This window comes from Accipiter gentilis, chromosome 19, assembly GCF_929443795.1.
Source record: "Accipiter gentilis chromosome 19, bAccGen1.1, whole genome shotgun sequence".
NCBI lineage: Eukaryota > Metazoa > Chordata > Aves > Accipitriformes > Accipitridae > Astur > Astur gentilis.
In genome coordinates, this window is record NC_064898.1 from 20,102,643 (window position 1) to 20,120,812 (window position 18,170).

The 18,170-nt window shown below is 44.8% G+C and overlaps 2 protein-coding genes across 2 annotated transcripts in view; one reads left to right on the plus strand and one right to left on the minus strand.

Moving 5' to 3' along the window:
• PRSS23 (serine protease 23) overlaps positions 1-18,170 on the minus strand; it is an 898,595-nt gene that overhangs the window by 784,114 nt on the left and 96,311 nt on the right. The window lies entirely within an intron of this gene.
• On the plus strand, positions 12,555-16,938 carry FZD4 (frizzled class receptor 4). The gene is made up of 2 exons (XM_049823469.1): positions 12,555-12,796; positions 13,683-16,938. Exons 1-2 carry the CDS (start codon positions 12,665-12,667, stop codon positions 15,009-15,011), a joined length of 1,461 nt encoding a protein of 486 aa, XP_049679426.1. The 5' UTR covers positions 12,555-12,664; the 3' UTR covers positions 15,012-16,938.

Genomic DNA, 18,170 nt, shown 5'->3' on the forward strand with positions numbered 1-18,170 from the left:
TGTCTATGCCACCTGATTGCTAATTCACTGTCTGCCTCTTTTTGGGGCCTTTTAAATGACATCTGAGATAAATATGCTATAGAGAGGTCTGGCCCTAAGTAGGGTAGATACAAGCTAGTCATTACCATTTGCCCGCAGGAGCAGCAGTTGGTGGTTGGCTGTTCTTCAGCAGCATCGATCTTTAAGGAAACAGGAGAGAAAAAGGAGGCAGGAATGAATGATGAAATCCTCAAGTAAAAATTTTTTGTTTGCCTCTCCTCTCCACCCATTTCCATCTCATTTGGTGTCATTACTGCAACACTATTTATGCTTCAAACACAAGCATTTTTTCAAAGCCAAAGCAAAGAATAGCTTCGTGAACATGAGAAAAGACTCAGAAGGAGCCATTTTTATTCTGTTTGAAGTTCCTAGCGTACTTAAAGTTTCTGTAATAAAACTGTCAGTCCATCAAGTTAGGCTGCTAAGGCCACAGATAGAAATGTAGTTATTCTAAGCAACCGAGCACCCAATGGCTCCTTTGAAAAGTAATGACAGTTTCTAGGAAGTCAGCACTTTTGAAAAGGCTTTCAATTAAAGCCTGAATTTTTCCAGAGGAATAATGAACAGTAAATTTCAGCAACTTAATTTTCAAATGGTCGTGTTGAAATAGCCTCAGGACTCCGATCGCTCCTGCTGCCAGCTCGTGGACATCACAGCTGTAGAATTCAACAGCCAAAGTAGCAGCTGCTGAATCACTGTGTTTTGCAGGTTTGTGTTTTCAAGCAGGCTGGCAGTGATTTTAGGTTACCCTGCAATGCTGTGTTGATAAACCACATCATCCTTCAGCAGGACTTTGGGCATCCAAAGCTGTGAGTAGGGTGGATGACTTGGAGGAGGCTCTTTGAGGCAAGCTGCTCCCTTTGCCTTTATTTTCAGCAAGATGTCTTGCTGCAAGCTTTATTTGCTTTATTTGCTGAAAGGTGTCTTGAAATCACTTCATATTGCAAATGAAAGAAGCAACACACCCGTGATTACTATTAGCTTTTGAAATACTTGGTTTAGGCGGGCAGAGGTGGCATTCACCTTTGGACCTCCTGTCAAAATTCAGGGCACTATAAAATCCAGTTGTGGATTTGATGGGACAGCAAAGATACTGATAGCAACAACAGACTCTGCTTTTAGTTTCTCTCTGCTGGACCGAGCTTTGAATGTACATGAAAAAGAATCAAGGAAAGAAGTTGAAGCAAACTAGTTAAAACTCTCAAAAGAACCGTTTTTAAACATAGAAGCATTCAGAGAACAAAACCTCCTTTTCAGCACCCCTGGCTCATTTCTAGGGGCCGTTTCTTACATTTCTGCTAAATCAGTTGAGAAAGTCACTAAAGCATAGCAACATTGCACTGTCCCTAGGAAAAAAAAAGCACCAAAGATCCTTGAGAAAACTCTGAATAGCGCAGAAAGCAAGAACAAATGTTTTATATATGTGGTATTGTTAAAACTCCCAAGTGGCATAAATATAATAAACAATAGTGAAGAATGGGGTATTTCTGTTTGTTTCCCCACACTTGAGATGACCTAACCTACCTCAGGCATGGTTCCACTTTTGGACTTGTGAGTTACTTGATCGGTCCAAACTTGTGAAAATAAACACTATTATTCTACTGTTCTACATTGTGCATTCTTTTGTTCTCTGTAAATAGACTGAGAACTAGCAAATGAAAGTAAATTATAATAAAATACAAATCAAATAAAAACTGCAGATAAACCAAAACCAACACATGGGGGGAAAAAAAATTAATAAACACAAAAATAATGAAATGGTATACTCATCACTGAACACAGCTCTGTGCGCTCCAGATGACTTTGTCAGCATTTTATGGTTCAGTTCTGATCTCATTTACAGACGTCTCCTGCAGAGACTTCCCTCATACTAACTCTGGTGTGGCCAAGAGAAAAATCTAACATTTTAAGGTCAGTATTTTCAGAGAACCCTGTGGGAATTAGATGCTCAGATCTCATTGGATTGCAGTGCAGGCTGAACACCCAACTTTGTGTCTCTAAAAAAATCCCCTCCTTAAAGTATTAGGTTATTTCTTTGGCCCTCCCAATATTGTCTTCCAGAGAACAGTTTCCAGTGTTTAGTTTAGTTGTAAGTAAATGCTGTGGGGTTATTTTGGTATCTGAGTTCTCAGCTAGAAAAGATGAACTTGAGTGTAAATTCTTTAATAGGAATAGGTCTGGTCTTTGAGCCCTAAGCCCAAAACCCCATCCATGCCTCTGTGTAGCAGTAACATCTCAAAGGCATGTTTTGCAGATCATCTAATATTTGTCCAGCTTTGTGCACATCATGTGTTAAGAATTACTATTGTTTATAACATAAATGATAGGGCTTTCACTACTCCCTGGGAGAGGTCATTTTGCAGCCTGATGTATGTCACTGTCAGATGGTTTCTCTTGATATTCTTACAGTGGTTTTTAGCACTGGAAGATTTTGAAGATAGGGAGCAGGAAACTTACTGCATTGGCTAGAGTTCGGTATGCATGTGCATATGCCTGTGCATAGAGATGAGGTAACTGGTCAGACATGGTATCATTTTACATTCCCCTCCCACACCAAGAAAGCACCTTCCTTCTACGTCCTATTGATAGAAAATAAAAAAAATTTTGCTTGATTTTGAGAGGAGAAGAGGTGTAATGGTAATGTTTTATACAGATCTCTTTGGTCAAAAGCCAAGGGGGGAACTGATACAGCCCTGGCTGGGATGGCATACTGCCCGTAAAACCAAGGCACTAAGGGTCGTTAATGACCTGATGTCCATGGCTGTGCAATTTATGTCTCAATGCCATGAAGCAACATTAATCCAAATGATATATGTCAAATAAGTTCCCTCATACCAGAACTTTAGTAAACTTTACATGGGAAATCACAACATATGCAAGAAAGTATACCTCCTCCCGGCCCTCCCACCCCCACTGAACTGCATCTGTCTCTGTGTAGGGAGAAAGATTTTATGTAGAAATAGTGCAGAAAAGCATATTTTCAGATGATGAAGCGAAATTTTAAGTTAACTATATAGCCCAGGTTGAAAGAGTATACACCTATTACCACTGTACAGAGGAGCTATAATTAATGATGATCCAAAAAAAAGAGATATACAGGTTTGCAGTACAGCTTACCAGAAGCTCATTGTCTCAAAACAAACATCATTTAACATTCAGCATCTCAGTTTGGTTTAGCTGAAGAAAATAAACCCCAGGGCCATCTCTTACCAGTATCACTTTCTAGAAGGACTTTTGAAAATCCTCTTTTCCCATGTGTCTACTTAACAAATGATCTCCTGAAATGCTGGCTTTTTACTTACTGAAATCATATGCTTGGGACCCAGTTCATCCTTTCATAATTCAGAGGCTGGAGTGGCATGGCATCATTATACTTTGTGTGCTAGTCTTACAATAAAGCTGTTAAAATCATCCTCTAGTCAGGTTGAAATCAAGAATATTTATCCTACAGTCATGCACTGTTGCCCAAGGGTTCTTGCATAAGTTCTTCATTAATCCCCACCCTCCTATTACATTTGAGCCTATGTTAGTTCCTCTTAACTTTACCCAACTACCTGGAGGAAATAAGGAATGAGATAGATAGACATCCTAAGCTCCTTTGATAGTCAAGGGAGAGTGGAGCATCTCCCGTGCAGCCCCATTAGATCTGATCTGGACTCTCAAGTACCTTCTCTGTCTGCCTTGACTACATAGGATTCAATGGCAGACTAACCTAGCAATGGCAAAACCTATCAAAAAAGTCATCCTTGGCTGCACAACCCCTACATCAGATGCGTAGGAAGGAGAGGCAGGGTTTGGGGCATCACTGGCCTATTCAGTGGTCGTCCCCATTGCAGTGGTCTTGGAGTGGTGGCAAAGTGCATCCTCGAGAGCCTTTCCTGCGAGATTAAAATAAGGAGGGGTCAGTCTAGGTCTTATCCTCAGGAACTGGCTGCACTGGAGCAGCAGATACAGTGGCTTTTGTCTAAATTGGGAGCCCGACCCTTCACTGCTTTGCACCTTGCGTTCAGAGCAAAGGGGTTTGTGTGTTGATCTTCTTTCCAGCTGATTACTTCATATATCTGGAGTGATTTTCTGTCATAAACTGAGTAATAACCTTATATCTCAATACAGCCCTGTGCCCAGCTGTGGCTTGAAATTTTTGTATTTGGGAAATAATTGGCTTTAGTTTTGCTCGGGGAATATTTGGGTTAAACGGCAGCTTTCTTGTGTTTTTTATGCACATTTTTAGGAGTTTTCTTTTTATATTTTTCATAGTTCCCCAAGGATGTGTGTATAGTGTCAACAGTAATGAATGACATGAACTTTTACCATAAGGAACTGAAATATCATGGTAATCTAGTATACACGGTAATTTGGCCCCATGGAAGTCTCTCTGAGGAATAAAAATGCCTGAGAAAAATGGAATTCACATAAACTGTCCTTATTTTCTAAGTTCATCTATATGTCTGTGGGGAGCTAGATTAATTGTCAGCCTCCAAATATAAATTACGCTGCTCAAGAACGAAAGATCAGTATGTACTGAAATGCTTGATCCAGCAATAATAAAAATAAAATTCTGCATTTGTTCCATTGATAACAAAACCTCGGTACAGCACTAAAATACCATCATGATCAGCACGGTAGAAAAGCATGAGGGTGTAGTTCCTTGACAGTTGAAGCCAATCTAAACTGATCTGTTTTCATTTGTGGTCACACCACCCCTCCTCATCATCACAGGACTATTTATTTTATTTGTTTTCTGACAATTAGTACCTGGACCTACCCTGTCAGGGAGTCAGAGTAAGAGCATATATGCACATAAGGTAAGGTGGGTTGCACACCACGTAATCACCTGTACGTGTGCAAGGAACAGAAGGTAAATGTAAAATGACAGCGAAGCCTTCTGGACAAGAGTGAATGACATTATTTACGCTCAGACTAATTTTGAAAGTCCTTTAGTCTGTGTAACAGTAATCCATATGATTAATTTGCCAACTTGGGTAGAAATTAAGAAACCTGTTTGCCAAAGACTTGCCAAACCAGTCCTTCTCACTGTCTGGTATGAAGTTTATGTGTTTGTCTTCATATGAATGTAGCACTGCTTTAGCTGTGTAGGAATAGGTAAAAAGGAAAACTATGAATGTCATATACGAATGGTTTATGGAAGAGCAGCTTTGTCTGTGTGAGAAAGGGGAAGAAACTACACTGGAAGAGGGACTAGAATAAAGCAGGTATCTTTTGCAATTATGTCCATGCTATATGTATAAATATATTAGCAAAAACTCATCTCCTTAAAAGAAATAATTATACCAGCTCCCAAACTGAGTGCATACTGTGATCATTTAAAGAGAAAACAACCTATAATAAATCAAAAAATTAGAAAAATTGCAGAGGAGACTGGAATTTGGAAATAATTAGCACTCAGTGACTATGTTTTAAATGGCCCACAAAGTGAAGAATAGTGCCACTGTAAACCGGACAGTCCAGCTAGAACGGGAAGAGTCAAGTACTGCTGCCTATTTAAACTCCTCTGCGATTCTGTAAGGACCTGAAGGCAGCCATGTGTATAACTTAAAGCCACTTTACTGGGGCGTGAAGCGGCTCCTTGTGAGAGTCGTGCCAACAGTCCCTATCAGCAAGGGGACAGGTTTCACTGTTGTATCCAGTCCCCCTTTGTGTATTCACAGACGCTACAAAAGCGGTGTGAGTGCAGCAAACTTCACCTCCTGGCAGATGTCGAATTTCTTTCCCAGGAGAATGACCCACCGCCTGCCTAACACAATACAAAGAAGGGTTTTTTTTCCAGCCGTGCCCTGCAAGTCAATACTTGCTGTTATGTAATTAAACACACCATATCAGCTCACATGGGCTTTTTAATGGGGAAAAATAGTACATTTTAAGGTTTGTGGCCAGATTCATCAGCACGCTTGACAGCTCTGTGCTGCTCCAATGACACAGAACAACCTGAAGCCTGCAATAACTGATTGATTAAACCAGCTTGTCGTGGTATCACTGGAGCGGTGCAAACCAGCTGAAGCGTATCGGCAAATCCACCTTCTCAGCTCTTAGGTTGAGGGATTTATATCTCAGCCTAACTTGATTTCCAAAGTTTAAAAAACTAGTTAATTCATTAATTTCCATGTTTAAAAGCTTGTTATTTACTTCTTGAGTAATAAATCAATTAATTTAGATGTTTAAAAGTTTAGTATTTACCTCTTGGGTAATACATTTGAGGAGAAAGGATTATAGGATGCTTTCAAAAACATCTATCCCCTATGTCCCTAAGCAGGTTTGTGTGATGTGGGTGACAACTGGATGTGAGGACCAGGACCTGGTGCAATCTGGGTGAGTGAGGAGCAGTAATTTAATTCAGCATGCCATGCAAGGCAGAAAGAGTCCTTCTTAAATCATATCCAGTGAAATTTGCTTTACAGAATGTACAAAACGCCACCGAAAGCCAAGTACAATGTTGCTTGTGGAGAGCAAATATATGGGAAATAACCTCCAATGCTGCCATAGAGTTAAAGCAAAACAGGACGCAGAAAGGTTTAGAGGGAAAGATGACTCTGCAAAAATGAAACTAAGCCGTATTTATAAAACAAGACTCGTGACCTCTCAGAGAGAGAGAACTCAGCCTGTCATTTTCCACCACGGTTAAATCAAGCCTTGTGAATGATTGGTCTATTATTTCCAAAACTTTCAGGCTAATTTGCTATTGCGAAATGAAATTTCTTCAAACGAGACAAAAAGTGCATTCCTCCATCAGGATTGCACCCTGCACATGCCAAATCTGAAGTTATAAAACCAAGCTGTTTTGGAGTTATCTAAGCATTAAAAAAAAAAGGGGCCTCCAAACAATTTTCTCAGAAGAAAACTGTTCATAATTTTCCAGAAAAAAAAATAATCCCTTGGGCTAAGGTCAAGTGTGGGAAATTTCAAGCCAAAATGCAAATCCCTGAGCGTTATAGAAGAAAAGATGAGTAGCAGTTCAAACTGAAAGTCATTTGGGGAGGCAGAAGCACTGACTCTAAAGTTCAGGCTGAATTTTGCCTCCACTGTGGTCTGATTTTCCAAACAGTCTACTAATTTTCCCCAAAGGAACAGATTTTCTTGAAATTGGGCACACTGGATGTCTGCAGCAGAGCTTTCCTGAGAAGTCTAGTAAAATCAGGCAAGGGAGGAGGGCTGGTTGTTTTGGACGGGTTTGTATTTTAGTACAACATTATATAAATGTAGCTAAACCCTGAAAAAAACATTGTGCAGATGTTTTTATCTCACCGGATCCTGTCAGTGACTTTGTCTCGCAACTTCTTGTCTTTTCTGCTAATCTGGCTGGAGACTTATATCAACCTCTGAATTATTTAAGGAAAGGGGCTTTGGGAAAACTGTTTGAAAAAAAATAGAATTAAAGTTATTCTTAAGCCCAGAAAGAGAAATACCAGTGTGAAAAAAATACTAACACATAGATGAAGTGACCTTATATGGGCACCTTTCATCTTACGAAAGTTGTGGCCAGCTTTGTTTTCAGTGCCCCATTGAACATTGTGTGTGATACATCTGTGCCTGCTGGATTTCTAACCGCATGAATAATCTGAAAAATCTTCTTGCTTTGTCAAACATGTTGATGCTATCTAAATGCAAAGGATTTCTCAAAATGTTGCATATTAAGTAGCACTGAAATTCCTGTTTACAATGCTACAAAACCAAATTCTGAGGTCTCTGTGCAGACCAAAATATTGACTTTCAGGGGTCATGGAGCAACTATTGACCCATGTTGGCATGCGAGGAATTACACATGTGAATGCGGATATGGGGTCTGTGTGTCACAGCTTAGCTGCACCAAAGTACTTTAAAGTAAATTACAGTTATGCCTGCATGAAAACAGAGATTAACAGCATGTCAGGAGACCTGCCCTCGAGACTCCATTGCTGGTACTGTCTGTGTCTCCCTTGGCAGAGTGAGCTGGCTCACATGGAGAGACCAAAGGTAGAAACCTAAGTAAAGTATCCTGAGAGCATCAGGAGCCAAATCCCACTGGATCAGGCCCAGAGGGATGCTACAAGGCACCATGGCAGGTAAGTTTGCACATACTATATACTTTATTTTAAGGTCTAGGACACATTCTGTCCCACAGAGATCAACGTTGATTGAGTTAACGCCATTGAATCAGAGTGCCACTCTGTGCGCTACCTTGTGCGCTGGTATTATATATGAACATTTTCTATATAAAAATGTGTGTGTGTATTAGCATATGTGTATATATGTGCATAAATACATATGCAGCTCACTGCGCTGTTTTTTCTCCCGAGGTGGAGTAGACCCATGATCACTTGAAGTGTCATGACAAAAAAAACCATTTCTTTTCTCATTGTTACTGGACAACTGAAATGCTGATTATAATGGATAAATACAGCAGGATAAATGCAGATCGGGGAATAGACGTATTTCCTACTTCAAAAAGGCCAGCCTCACAAAGTACAGAAGTAAGTAGTGGAGAGAATTTATATTAAGCATGTGAATAGTAATTAGGAATCCATTTTAAATATATTACTAGGTGCTTGAAAAGCCATCACTGAATAAAGAAAGTGATCTGTCTTGATTAAAAAGTTCAGCTAACTTTATAGATGGAAAAATTAAAGAAAAAAATTAAAAAGTTAATTAAGTTTAAGAAAAGCATAGATGTCAAACAGTAGAAAGGAGACATTGATTTGAATTAATATAAATCCAAAAGGAATGACAAGAATGTGATAAAATAAGCAAAACCAAAAAGTTATTGGACAGACGGTCAAAGACAATAGCGTTTTATGTAAACTGAGGCCAAGAGAAAGTCACTCATGGTACTAGTCCATCATCCAATGCAAGTTCTGGAATTGTCAGTAAACAAAACAGGTGACAGAAGCGTCCAACAGATATTTTTGTTGTATGTTGGAAAATACATACGAGTTGCATGATAGAGATAACTAATGGTACTTAATGCATTCTTACAATTTCAGTGTCCAGAAACAGCTCTACAAGTTACACATTCTGAAACCCCTGCACATTTAGATAACCTGTATCCAAGATCTTTAAAGAACTCTCTGCAACGGTGATATCAATGTTCAGAGAAGAGTTCTGAACCTTCTCAGATACCCTGCAAGATGATGGAAGACTCTCAGAGATGCTGGTAAGCGTTACTTATTTTTGTAACATAAAAATATGCCCGTAGCTTTAATATGTATGCAAAAAACCCACATACAAACTTAAGGGGGAAATAGTAATAACAAGATAATAATAAATTTTAAGTAGGATTTTATATTCATGGAATTCCTATTATGTGAGTTGCCTTCTGCAAGTGTCTGCCTATCCTAGCTGATCTAAAGAGACCAGGGATGCTTCGGCTACTAATTCAAACATATCCATTAAGACTGTAAAGGATGGTTTGGACTGAAAGTGCTTTTCAAACAGCAGGGTCAAATCTTGCTCCTTTAAAATCAAAAGTATGATTAAAGAATTGGAAAAGACGCCTTACAGTAAGAAACTCAGGAAGTTCAATCTATTTTGCTTACTACGAAAAGGTCAAAGGGTGACTTAATCACAGCCTGACATTACCTACAGGGATAATCTTGGTAATGACTTCTCAACCTGGCCGGCAAAGATAGAACAAGAGTCAGTGGCTGGAAGCTGAAGATAACTCAGACTAGAAACCAAATATAATTATTGGCAGCCACAATAAATAATAATTATCGGGGTGGCTGCTTATATTTTAATGAAAGCAACCTCAAAATCAGAATCAGATTTATTAAAAAGTACTGTAAGTCAGGCAATAATCAAGAAAGGAGCATGGCTTGTGCTGTGCCGGATTTAGGCCAGCGTCTCACACTGCCCAGTAATCTAAGAATCTATAAACCCACTATCCCGGAGGTTTGTTATTTTGATCTGTTTAAGGAAACTATCATGTACGTGCTTATCATGGTGACATTTAATCACTGTTAATATATGCATAAGGTTCAAAGCAGGGTAATGACCATTTTTTCAAACTCTGACTTCTCGTGTGATATGCCACCGCCTCTCCCAGCGCTCTTGTTTTGAAAACTAATTCCCATTATCTAAAAGACTTTCCAAAGCAAACACAGCAGTGTAGCACTTTCTAGTATTTATTTTGTGTTTTCAAAGAAAAGGCAATAGCAGTAGGGTTTTTTTTTGGGGGGGGAGAGTTCTTCCTCTAAAAAGGTACTTGTGTCCACTGTAGCTTTAAAATGCCCCCCTGCCCCTTTACTGAGTCCAAGGACCAGGTCCACGGGCAGAGGGTTTTGCTGCGTAACTCCTGAATATGCAGTAGGTGAGTTTTTCCGTGGGAATTAGGCAAAGGTCGTATTCTGGTAGCAGCAAACTCTGCTTCGGTGCCTAACTGCAACAGAAGACTGCAAATGAAAAGGGTTTTCATACACTAAGACAAAGATTCATAGTTTTTAAGGTCACCATGATCCTCCCTCTAGTCGTCCTTCCTACACAATTTGGACAAAAAAAAAACCCCAAAACTTCTCTGCCTCCTGGTTTCGAGTGTTTGCATGGAGAGCACCCATCATCCATTCCCCACGCTTGGCTGATGTAGGCGGTGAACTCGGTGCGGCTGGGAACAGCTCGGTGGCCGTGCGTAGCAGCACACTGTGTGCGTTCTCAGCATTATCACCCACCCTGATTAGCAGCTGAGCGCTGCTGGTTACAGACGGCAAAGCTTGGGAGTAAATACGGGTCTTGCAAGATATGGTCGGGTTGCTGACTCCGTCGTCAACTCTTTACCTGACCTTGGGACTGTAGCACTGTCTGCCCGCGTGTTTAAAAAGCTAAGATAATATTACTTGTCTGCCTCACAAGGACTTTGTGAGGTTAGAGGCACTGTTTATTGGAGCTAGCTGTAAAGTATTACAGTGATGAGAGCTATGTAAATATCTATGCTCATGAAGCCTCAATTAAAACACTATCCATCTTGCTGGAGGAAAGCACACTTAAAGCCCCTCAGTCCCTACAACGTCGCAGAACAGCTCACACACACGTTTCCCACATCTCAGGGGTGAAAAAAAACCAACGGCAATGGAGCCACACCGGGAAAAACTGCAGTGACCGAGCACGGGGCACTTCACAGCGTGGGTTTTGCCGCGGTTTACGGTCTCGTGCCTGGAAAGGAGCCGCTGTTAAGCACTGCCTTGGTCTGTTAGTCTTAGTCTTAGCCCGGTGATGCAGCCGGGAGACCCTGGGGAGAAGCGGAGGCCACGAGGTGCGGAGGGAGGCATAGCTGCTCGCGACCGACATGCTCAGGAGCACACGCACATGCCACACGCCGTACACGCGCGGTAAGAGGTCGCTTAACCAGGGCTTTGCCGAGCATTTTCGAAGTGCTTTACAAACAGTTCATTAATAGATGACATATTTTTGCTAAAGGCACAGCCAGCTCAACCAGATTTTATTACGGGTGTAAATAATACCGGGAGAATCTAAGCATGAGCCTCATTTCTCCGCTCGTAATCCCTCCTCCGGCTGACACGTTAAAGGTCTGCTTAATCGTCCAGGCCTTTCCCCTCCAAGTCCACGAATGCTTCATCCACACTTTCTTGGTTTATGGCGATCTCTAGGAACGCCAGAAGGTACCTAGCAGTGCCCTCCAGGTTTCTTGGCCCCGATGACAAAAAACCCACTAAACCCCAGATGTAACCCCTCGGCCAGCGTTAGGAAGAAAACCCGGCGGCTTAGAAAGTCAACCCGGATGCTTTTAACCCGTCAGCAAAGAGGCTGAGCACCCTTGGCTGAAGAAAGACAGGCCAGGAGCGAGGGCAGGGCTGGGGCACGGTGGGCCCCAACACGCGTGGGGGGGGGGGGTGGGGGTGGTGTCTCAGCCCACCCTCTCCTTGGGGAGCTGGACCTGGGTGCCCTGGGGAGCCCCTGGGACCAGCACCCATGCTGGGGAAGGCACAGGGGGGATGTCTCCCAGGGGCACCAGGCGCACAGGAGGGAGGGAGAGAAGGGGGTACCGGGGAAGGGGGTACCGGGGGGGGGGGGGGGGGCAGACAGGGACAGGTCTCCGCGGGGTGTTTCTGAGGGGACGGGGGCTGCAGGTAGGGGATCCCCAAAAGGAGAAGGGGACGGGGGGGGACGACGGGGGACACCCTTGCCAGCAGTGGTGGGACGCAGCGCGGGGGTGCGGGTCGGGACTCCGCAGGGAGCGCTGGCGGCGGGGTGAGGGGGGGCGCAGGTAGGACACCCCCCCCCTTCTCCGGCCCGGGGGGCGAGGCGGGCCGGGCCGGGCCGTGCCGGGCTCCCCGGGGCGGGGGCGGCGACGCGGGGAGGTGCCGTCCCTCCCCTGGGCAGTTTCTCGGCGAGGCTGGTTAATAGCGGAGCCGCCCCCGGCCCCTCCCCGTTGGAGCCGGCCCGTACGGCACGGCACGGCACGGCGCGGCCGGGGCCGGGGCCGGGGCCGGAGCCGGGGCCGGGGCCGGGGCCGGGGCAGGTGGGGGGGGGGGGGGGGGGAAGGAAGATGGCGGGGGGCGGCAGCGGCGGGAGATGGGCCGGTCGTGCCCGGTTGCTGGCCGTGCTGCTGGCGGGGCTGCTCGGCGGAGCGGGGGGGTTCGGCGACGAGGAGGAGCGGCGTTGCGACGCCATCCGTATCGCCATGTGCCAGAACCTGGGCTACAATGTCACCAAGATGCCCAACCTGGTGGGACACGAGCTGCAGGCGGACGCGGAGCTGCAGCTCACCACCTTCACCCCCCTCATCCAGTACGGCTGCTCCAGCCAGCTCCAGGTGGGTTCCGAGGGGGGAAACACGCCCCCCCCCCCCCCCCCGGGGGTCCCCTTTGTGCGTGGGGAGCGGCGGGGTCCCGGGGAAGCTCCCGGAGCTCCGGCCGGTCGGTCCCCTCCCCCGCGTGTTTCTGTTGTACCCGAAGTGCCGCGACCCCCGTGAACGGGAAACCGAGGGACCCCCGCCGAGGGGTTCCCCCTTCTCCCGGGCGAGGGAACGGCAAAGGTCCTTGTCCTCCCCACGGGCGTGGGCTCCATCGGACAAACCCCGGCTCGCTGCGTGGGGCAGAGCCCCCCCAACGAGCACGGCAGCCCCCTTAGGCTGTCGGGTGGCAGAATCGCGGTTATCCAAAAGCCGAGGGCAGGACGGTATTTCATTGCCGGTGTAAATACGTACGGGACCGCCCGGCGAAGGGAAGATCGCGAACCAAAGCACTTCAGTAAATGCCTTTTCTCCTGCGTGTTTGCTAGCTGTGATATCCAGGCAGCGCCTACAACAGATACTTGTGTTTGTTTAAACCGCATCAATTTGGGGTTTTTTTTGCTTTCCTAAATCGCACCCTTGAGGTTTACGGCTGGCTAAATCCCGCCGGCTTTATTGAAACCCATGGGCCAAATTTACATGGAGCTAATCTGGGGAGTAAAAGGTTCAGGCTTTGGCTTCAGACCACATTCGAACTGAAAGAAGACAACGTTGTTAGGTTGTTTGGGGTTTTTTTCTCCTTTGTTTTTATTGTTCTTGGTTTATTTGTTTTATGCTGCTTCCTGTTTTTTAAGGCAAAGGACCAAATATTACTGCTAAAAAGGCAAAAAGAGAAAACTCTTATATTATATTTTGACCTGTGTCATTTTCCCCTAACACGCTTGTGCTTTCTGTTTCTCTCTTCCAGTTCTTCCTTTGTTCGGTCTACGTCCCGATGTGCACAGAGAAGATTAACATCCCCATAGGTCCCTGCGGTGGCATGTGCCTCTCCGTCAAAAGAAGATGCGAACCCGTTTTAAAAGAATTTGGATTTGCCTGGCCGGATAGCCTAAACTGCAGCAAATTCCCACCCCAGAATGATCACAACCACATGTGCATGGAGGGCCCCGGAGACGAAGAGGTTCCCCTTCACAGCAAGACCTCCTTGCAGCCTGGAGAAGAGTGCCACAGCATGGGATCTAACTCGGATCAGTACATCTGGGTGAAGAGAAGCTTGAACTGTGTCCTCAAGTGCGGCTACGACGCTGGCCTCTACAGCAGGTCAGCTAAGGAATTCACAGATATCTGGATGGCCGTCTGGGCCAGTCTTTGCTTCATCTCAACTGCCTTCACAGTCCTGACCTTCCTGATTGATTCATCCAGATTTTCCTACCCGGAGCGCCCAATCATATTTTTGAGCATGTGCTACAATATTTATAGCATTGCTTATATTGTGAGGCTAACTGTGGGCCGGGAAAGGATATCCTGTGATTTTGAAGAGGCAGCAGAACCTGTTCTTATCCAAGAAGGTCTTAAGAACACAGGATGTGCTATAATTTTCTTGCTGATGTACTTTTTCGGGATGGCTAGCTCCATCTGGTGGGTTATTCTGACATTGACCTGGTTTCTGGCTGCAGGACTCAAGTGGGGCCATGAAGCTATAGAAATGCACAGCTCTTATTTCCATATTGCAGCCTGGGCTATCCCCGCGGTGAAGACCATCGTCATTTTGATTATGAGACTGGTAGACGCAGATGAGCTCACCGGTCTATGCTACGTGGGGAACCAGAACCTAGATGCGCTGACGGGCTTTGTCGTCGCTCCGCTTTTTACCTACCTGGTCATTGGGACTTTATTCATTGCAGCGGGACTAGTGGCCTTATTTAAAATCAGGTCTAATCTCCAGAAAGATGGAACTAAAACTGACAAACTGGAAAGGCTGATGGTCAAAATCGGTGTCTTTTCAGTGCTGTACACCGTCCCGGCAACGTGTGTCATTGCCTGTTATTTCTACGAAATCTCCAACTGGGCCGTTTTCCGCTATTCGGCAGATGATTCCAATATGGCAGTGGAGATGCTCAAAATTTTCATGTCCCTCCTGGTGGGTATTACATCAGGTATGTGGATCTGGTCAGCCAAAACTCTGCACACGTGGCAGAAGTGCTCGAACAGACTGGTGAACTCAGGGAAAGTGAAACGGGAGAAGAGAGCAGATGGTTGGGTGAAACCTGGGAAAGGGAACGAGACCGTGGTGTGAGAACAGGACGACACCCCGATGGTCTGCTCTCCCGTGAAGGACTGATCGTGTGTAAGCATTGCTGTGTAAATGTTGGGAGTAGAGTAGGGAGACGGTTACACAACCTGTCTCTGGGGGATGGAAGAAAAAGCCTTAAAGAATAAACAGCAAAAGGATCATGCTGCAGATACAATAGCCATAAACCGTGCTGCCCAAAATAGGAAAGCCCAGGAAGGCTTTAAAAGCTGTGAAATATCCAAACACATTATCTTCCTTTTTTTTTTTTTTTTTTTTTTTTTTTTTAAAATAAAGCAGGATGCAATACACTGAAGTCTTTAGAAGCTGAGGGACTGTAGCCCACAGCTGTGGGATGTTGTTTTCATCTGATGGAGGAAGGGCGGTGCAGGGCCAAATTCTGGGCTGATGTAGGGGCCAGTTACCAGAAGACAGAGCACCCAGGACCTCAGTTAGACATCTTCTTTCCGAGTCCAGCATCGTGAAGGAGGCGCCTACCGAGGTTTGTGTCTTTATGCCCTGGGGAATTCTGCTGCTCCCATACAGAGGGGACACCACAAGTCAGCCGAGGCTCAGGGTCTCCAACAAATACCAAGTGGACGTTCCAGCTCTGAGAGTTACCCATAATGAATAGGATTTAGTGAGGTATTAGTGAGGACGATTCTTTAAGTCATCTGATGGTCTAATAATAATTTCAACTCATTGTTTTTACCATCTGTAAGCTGGTCTGAATTGAAAGTTGGCTCTGCCTCGAGCAGGAATTTGGACCTCCCTAGATCCCTTCCCACCTGAACTATTCTGTGGTTCTATCAGTATTTCTAATTTTTTAAAAGCTTTACTCAAGGCCATTGTCAGAAGTAGAGGAGTCAGTGGGAGCTGGGAAACTGTGTATGGTCTTCTGCATGGATTATCATTATCCGCCTGCCTCCACTCCTGTCCCTTCAGGTGCTCCTGCTGTTTCCAGCGGACTACTTTATTCTGCTGTATTTAATAGCTTTAAATAAAGTCTTACATTATAATGTTCCTTCCTCCAGGAAAGCGAAAAATGAGTTGAGGGTCTCTTCAAACAATGCCAGTTTTCTCCATGTAAACATACCTGGCTCTCTCTGGAGACCAATTGCATGAAGCAATTAAGTCTTAATATATTTCATTCAGCGTGATGGTATCGCTGCAGACGCCAGTCTGGGGAGAAGTGAAATGTTAAGTTCCTTGGCAACCTCATGTTCACACAGATCAGTTGTATAATTATGTGTGTCAGTTACAATTAGAAGAACATTCTCAGCCCGTGACATCGCAGTACAGCTGACTGCCTCACAACGATGCTCCAATTGCTCACTGACGGCTATGGAGTTTGGGGGTTTTTTTAGTATATATTTACACGCAGAACATGAGCAGTCCTTCAGTCCTCAGTCCCCAGTTTTTGTAAAGGGATCCCAAGAGAAGAGATCCAACTTCTTGCTGAATAATGTTGTTTCATAGCAACTGTTGAGTTTTCTTATCCTTTTATTTGAGGAGGCGTCAGCTTGTGCTCATGGGGAGCTTGAACCTTGCGTTGGGGGCTCGTTTGGCTAATAAGAAAGGTGATGCAAATAGAAATATCCCAGAAGCACTTAAGAGAACGCTGTTCTGATGCACTATCCCTTTGAAGGACCTTCGGTTTTATCTGTGTGCCCTAAACTTTTTTGCTTCATTTGTTTGTGTGGAACCTAGTCAGCTGCAGAGCATCCGCCCCGGTGCCCCGACTTGCGCGACCTTCGAGGGCAGCTGAGAACAGGCACTGCTCTGTTGCAGTCCTTGCTTTTCACACAGGTGCCCCGTGTGCTTCCCAAACCACAATTCATTCCAGCTCTGGCCGTGAGCACTAATCTGTCCCAGAAGTGCGTATTGTTTCAATGTCAATGTTGAAACATGTGCTAGAGCACTTTTTTTTTTTTTTTAAAAAAAAACAACAACACAAAACCAAACCCCAAACAAACCCTAATTGCAGTCTTTGTGGTTGGGCTCCCTCTCCAGCAGAACAAGTGACAACTTGACACATTCTGCTCAGGACGCACAAGCATTGTCTTGGCCAATGCTACATACCAGCCGAGCCTTTTCATCATCTCCGTAAAGTCTTTCGCTATTAGTGTTGTGTTTGGATCTGGTTATTCCTCTGTGGACAAGGAGTTCTGCAAGTAGGAGATCTTCAGATCGCCAAGTTTCTCCATCGTGAGATCTTTCTCATGGCACAGAGAGGGATGTAAAGTCAGCAACTATATGTTGACTTTCACGGGGTGAGACAGAGTCGTAGCCTTCTCTTGTAACCTGGTATTGGGCTGTGCCAAGGTATCATGTTCACTCAAGTGTCCTTCACTCTGAAATGGTTTGGATACTCTCCTGGCCGATACGACCCATGTTTGACCTGACTGATTCAATAAACAGCATTTTTAACCATGTTATGTACACAGGAGTGAATGTTAAGTAGTTCCTTGTTATCAGATCCCTGCATCTCTGCCTGTGACCCTGGTGACTGTGACAGACGGGTGTCCCCAGTGATTGGAGACGTTGGAAGTGAGTCGGGTGAGGATAGCACTGTGTAGCCCTATGAGGGACCTGGGGGGATGTTCCATTAAAGAGTGTGAGGGTCTCAAAATACTATGGGGAGGAGGTGGACTGGGGAGAGACACCAGCTGCTGTTCCTGAAGGAACATCTTTCCCAAGCAATCAGGGGGACACTGTACCAACCCAAAGCAAAATTAGGTGTTGCAGCAATGAAACCATTCCATAAATGTATTGATCCACGTGCATTTAGCTTGCTCCGCTTCGGGGCTGTGTGAGTGGGAAGTCACAGCAGATAGCCTAAAACCCAGTGGTTGAGAAGAGTGGGTATGTGCAACTCGGATGTTGTCTCGTTTCAATGTTGTTATGAATTTAAAGCCAAAAAATGTGTGACTAATCCTGTCTTGGAAGTGCAGTTGCTGTGGTTATACAACTAGAAACTTTGCAGCAGTTACCTTCCTTGGCCAGCCCCTGGTCCCCTCTCTCCCCCTTCAGCATGTGCTCTTCTCACTGCAGGTTTCAGAAGCGTCTGCCGGAGAGGTACAAGCTTAGCTCTTACGTTAAACAGATAAGTTAGCTCCTTTTTCTGAATTCTAGGGAAATAGACACTGATTATTTTGGGGTGTA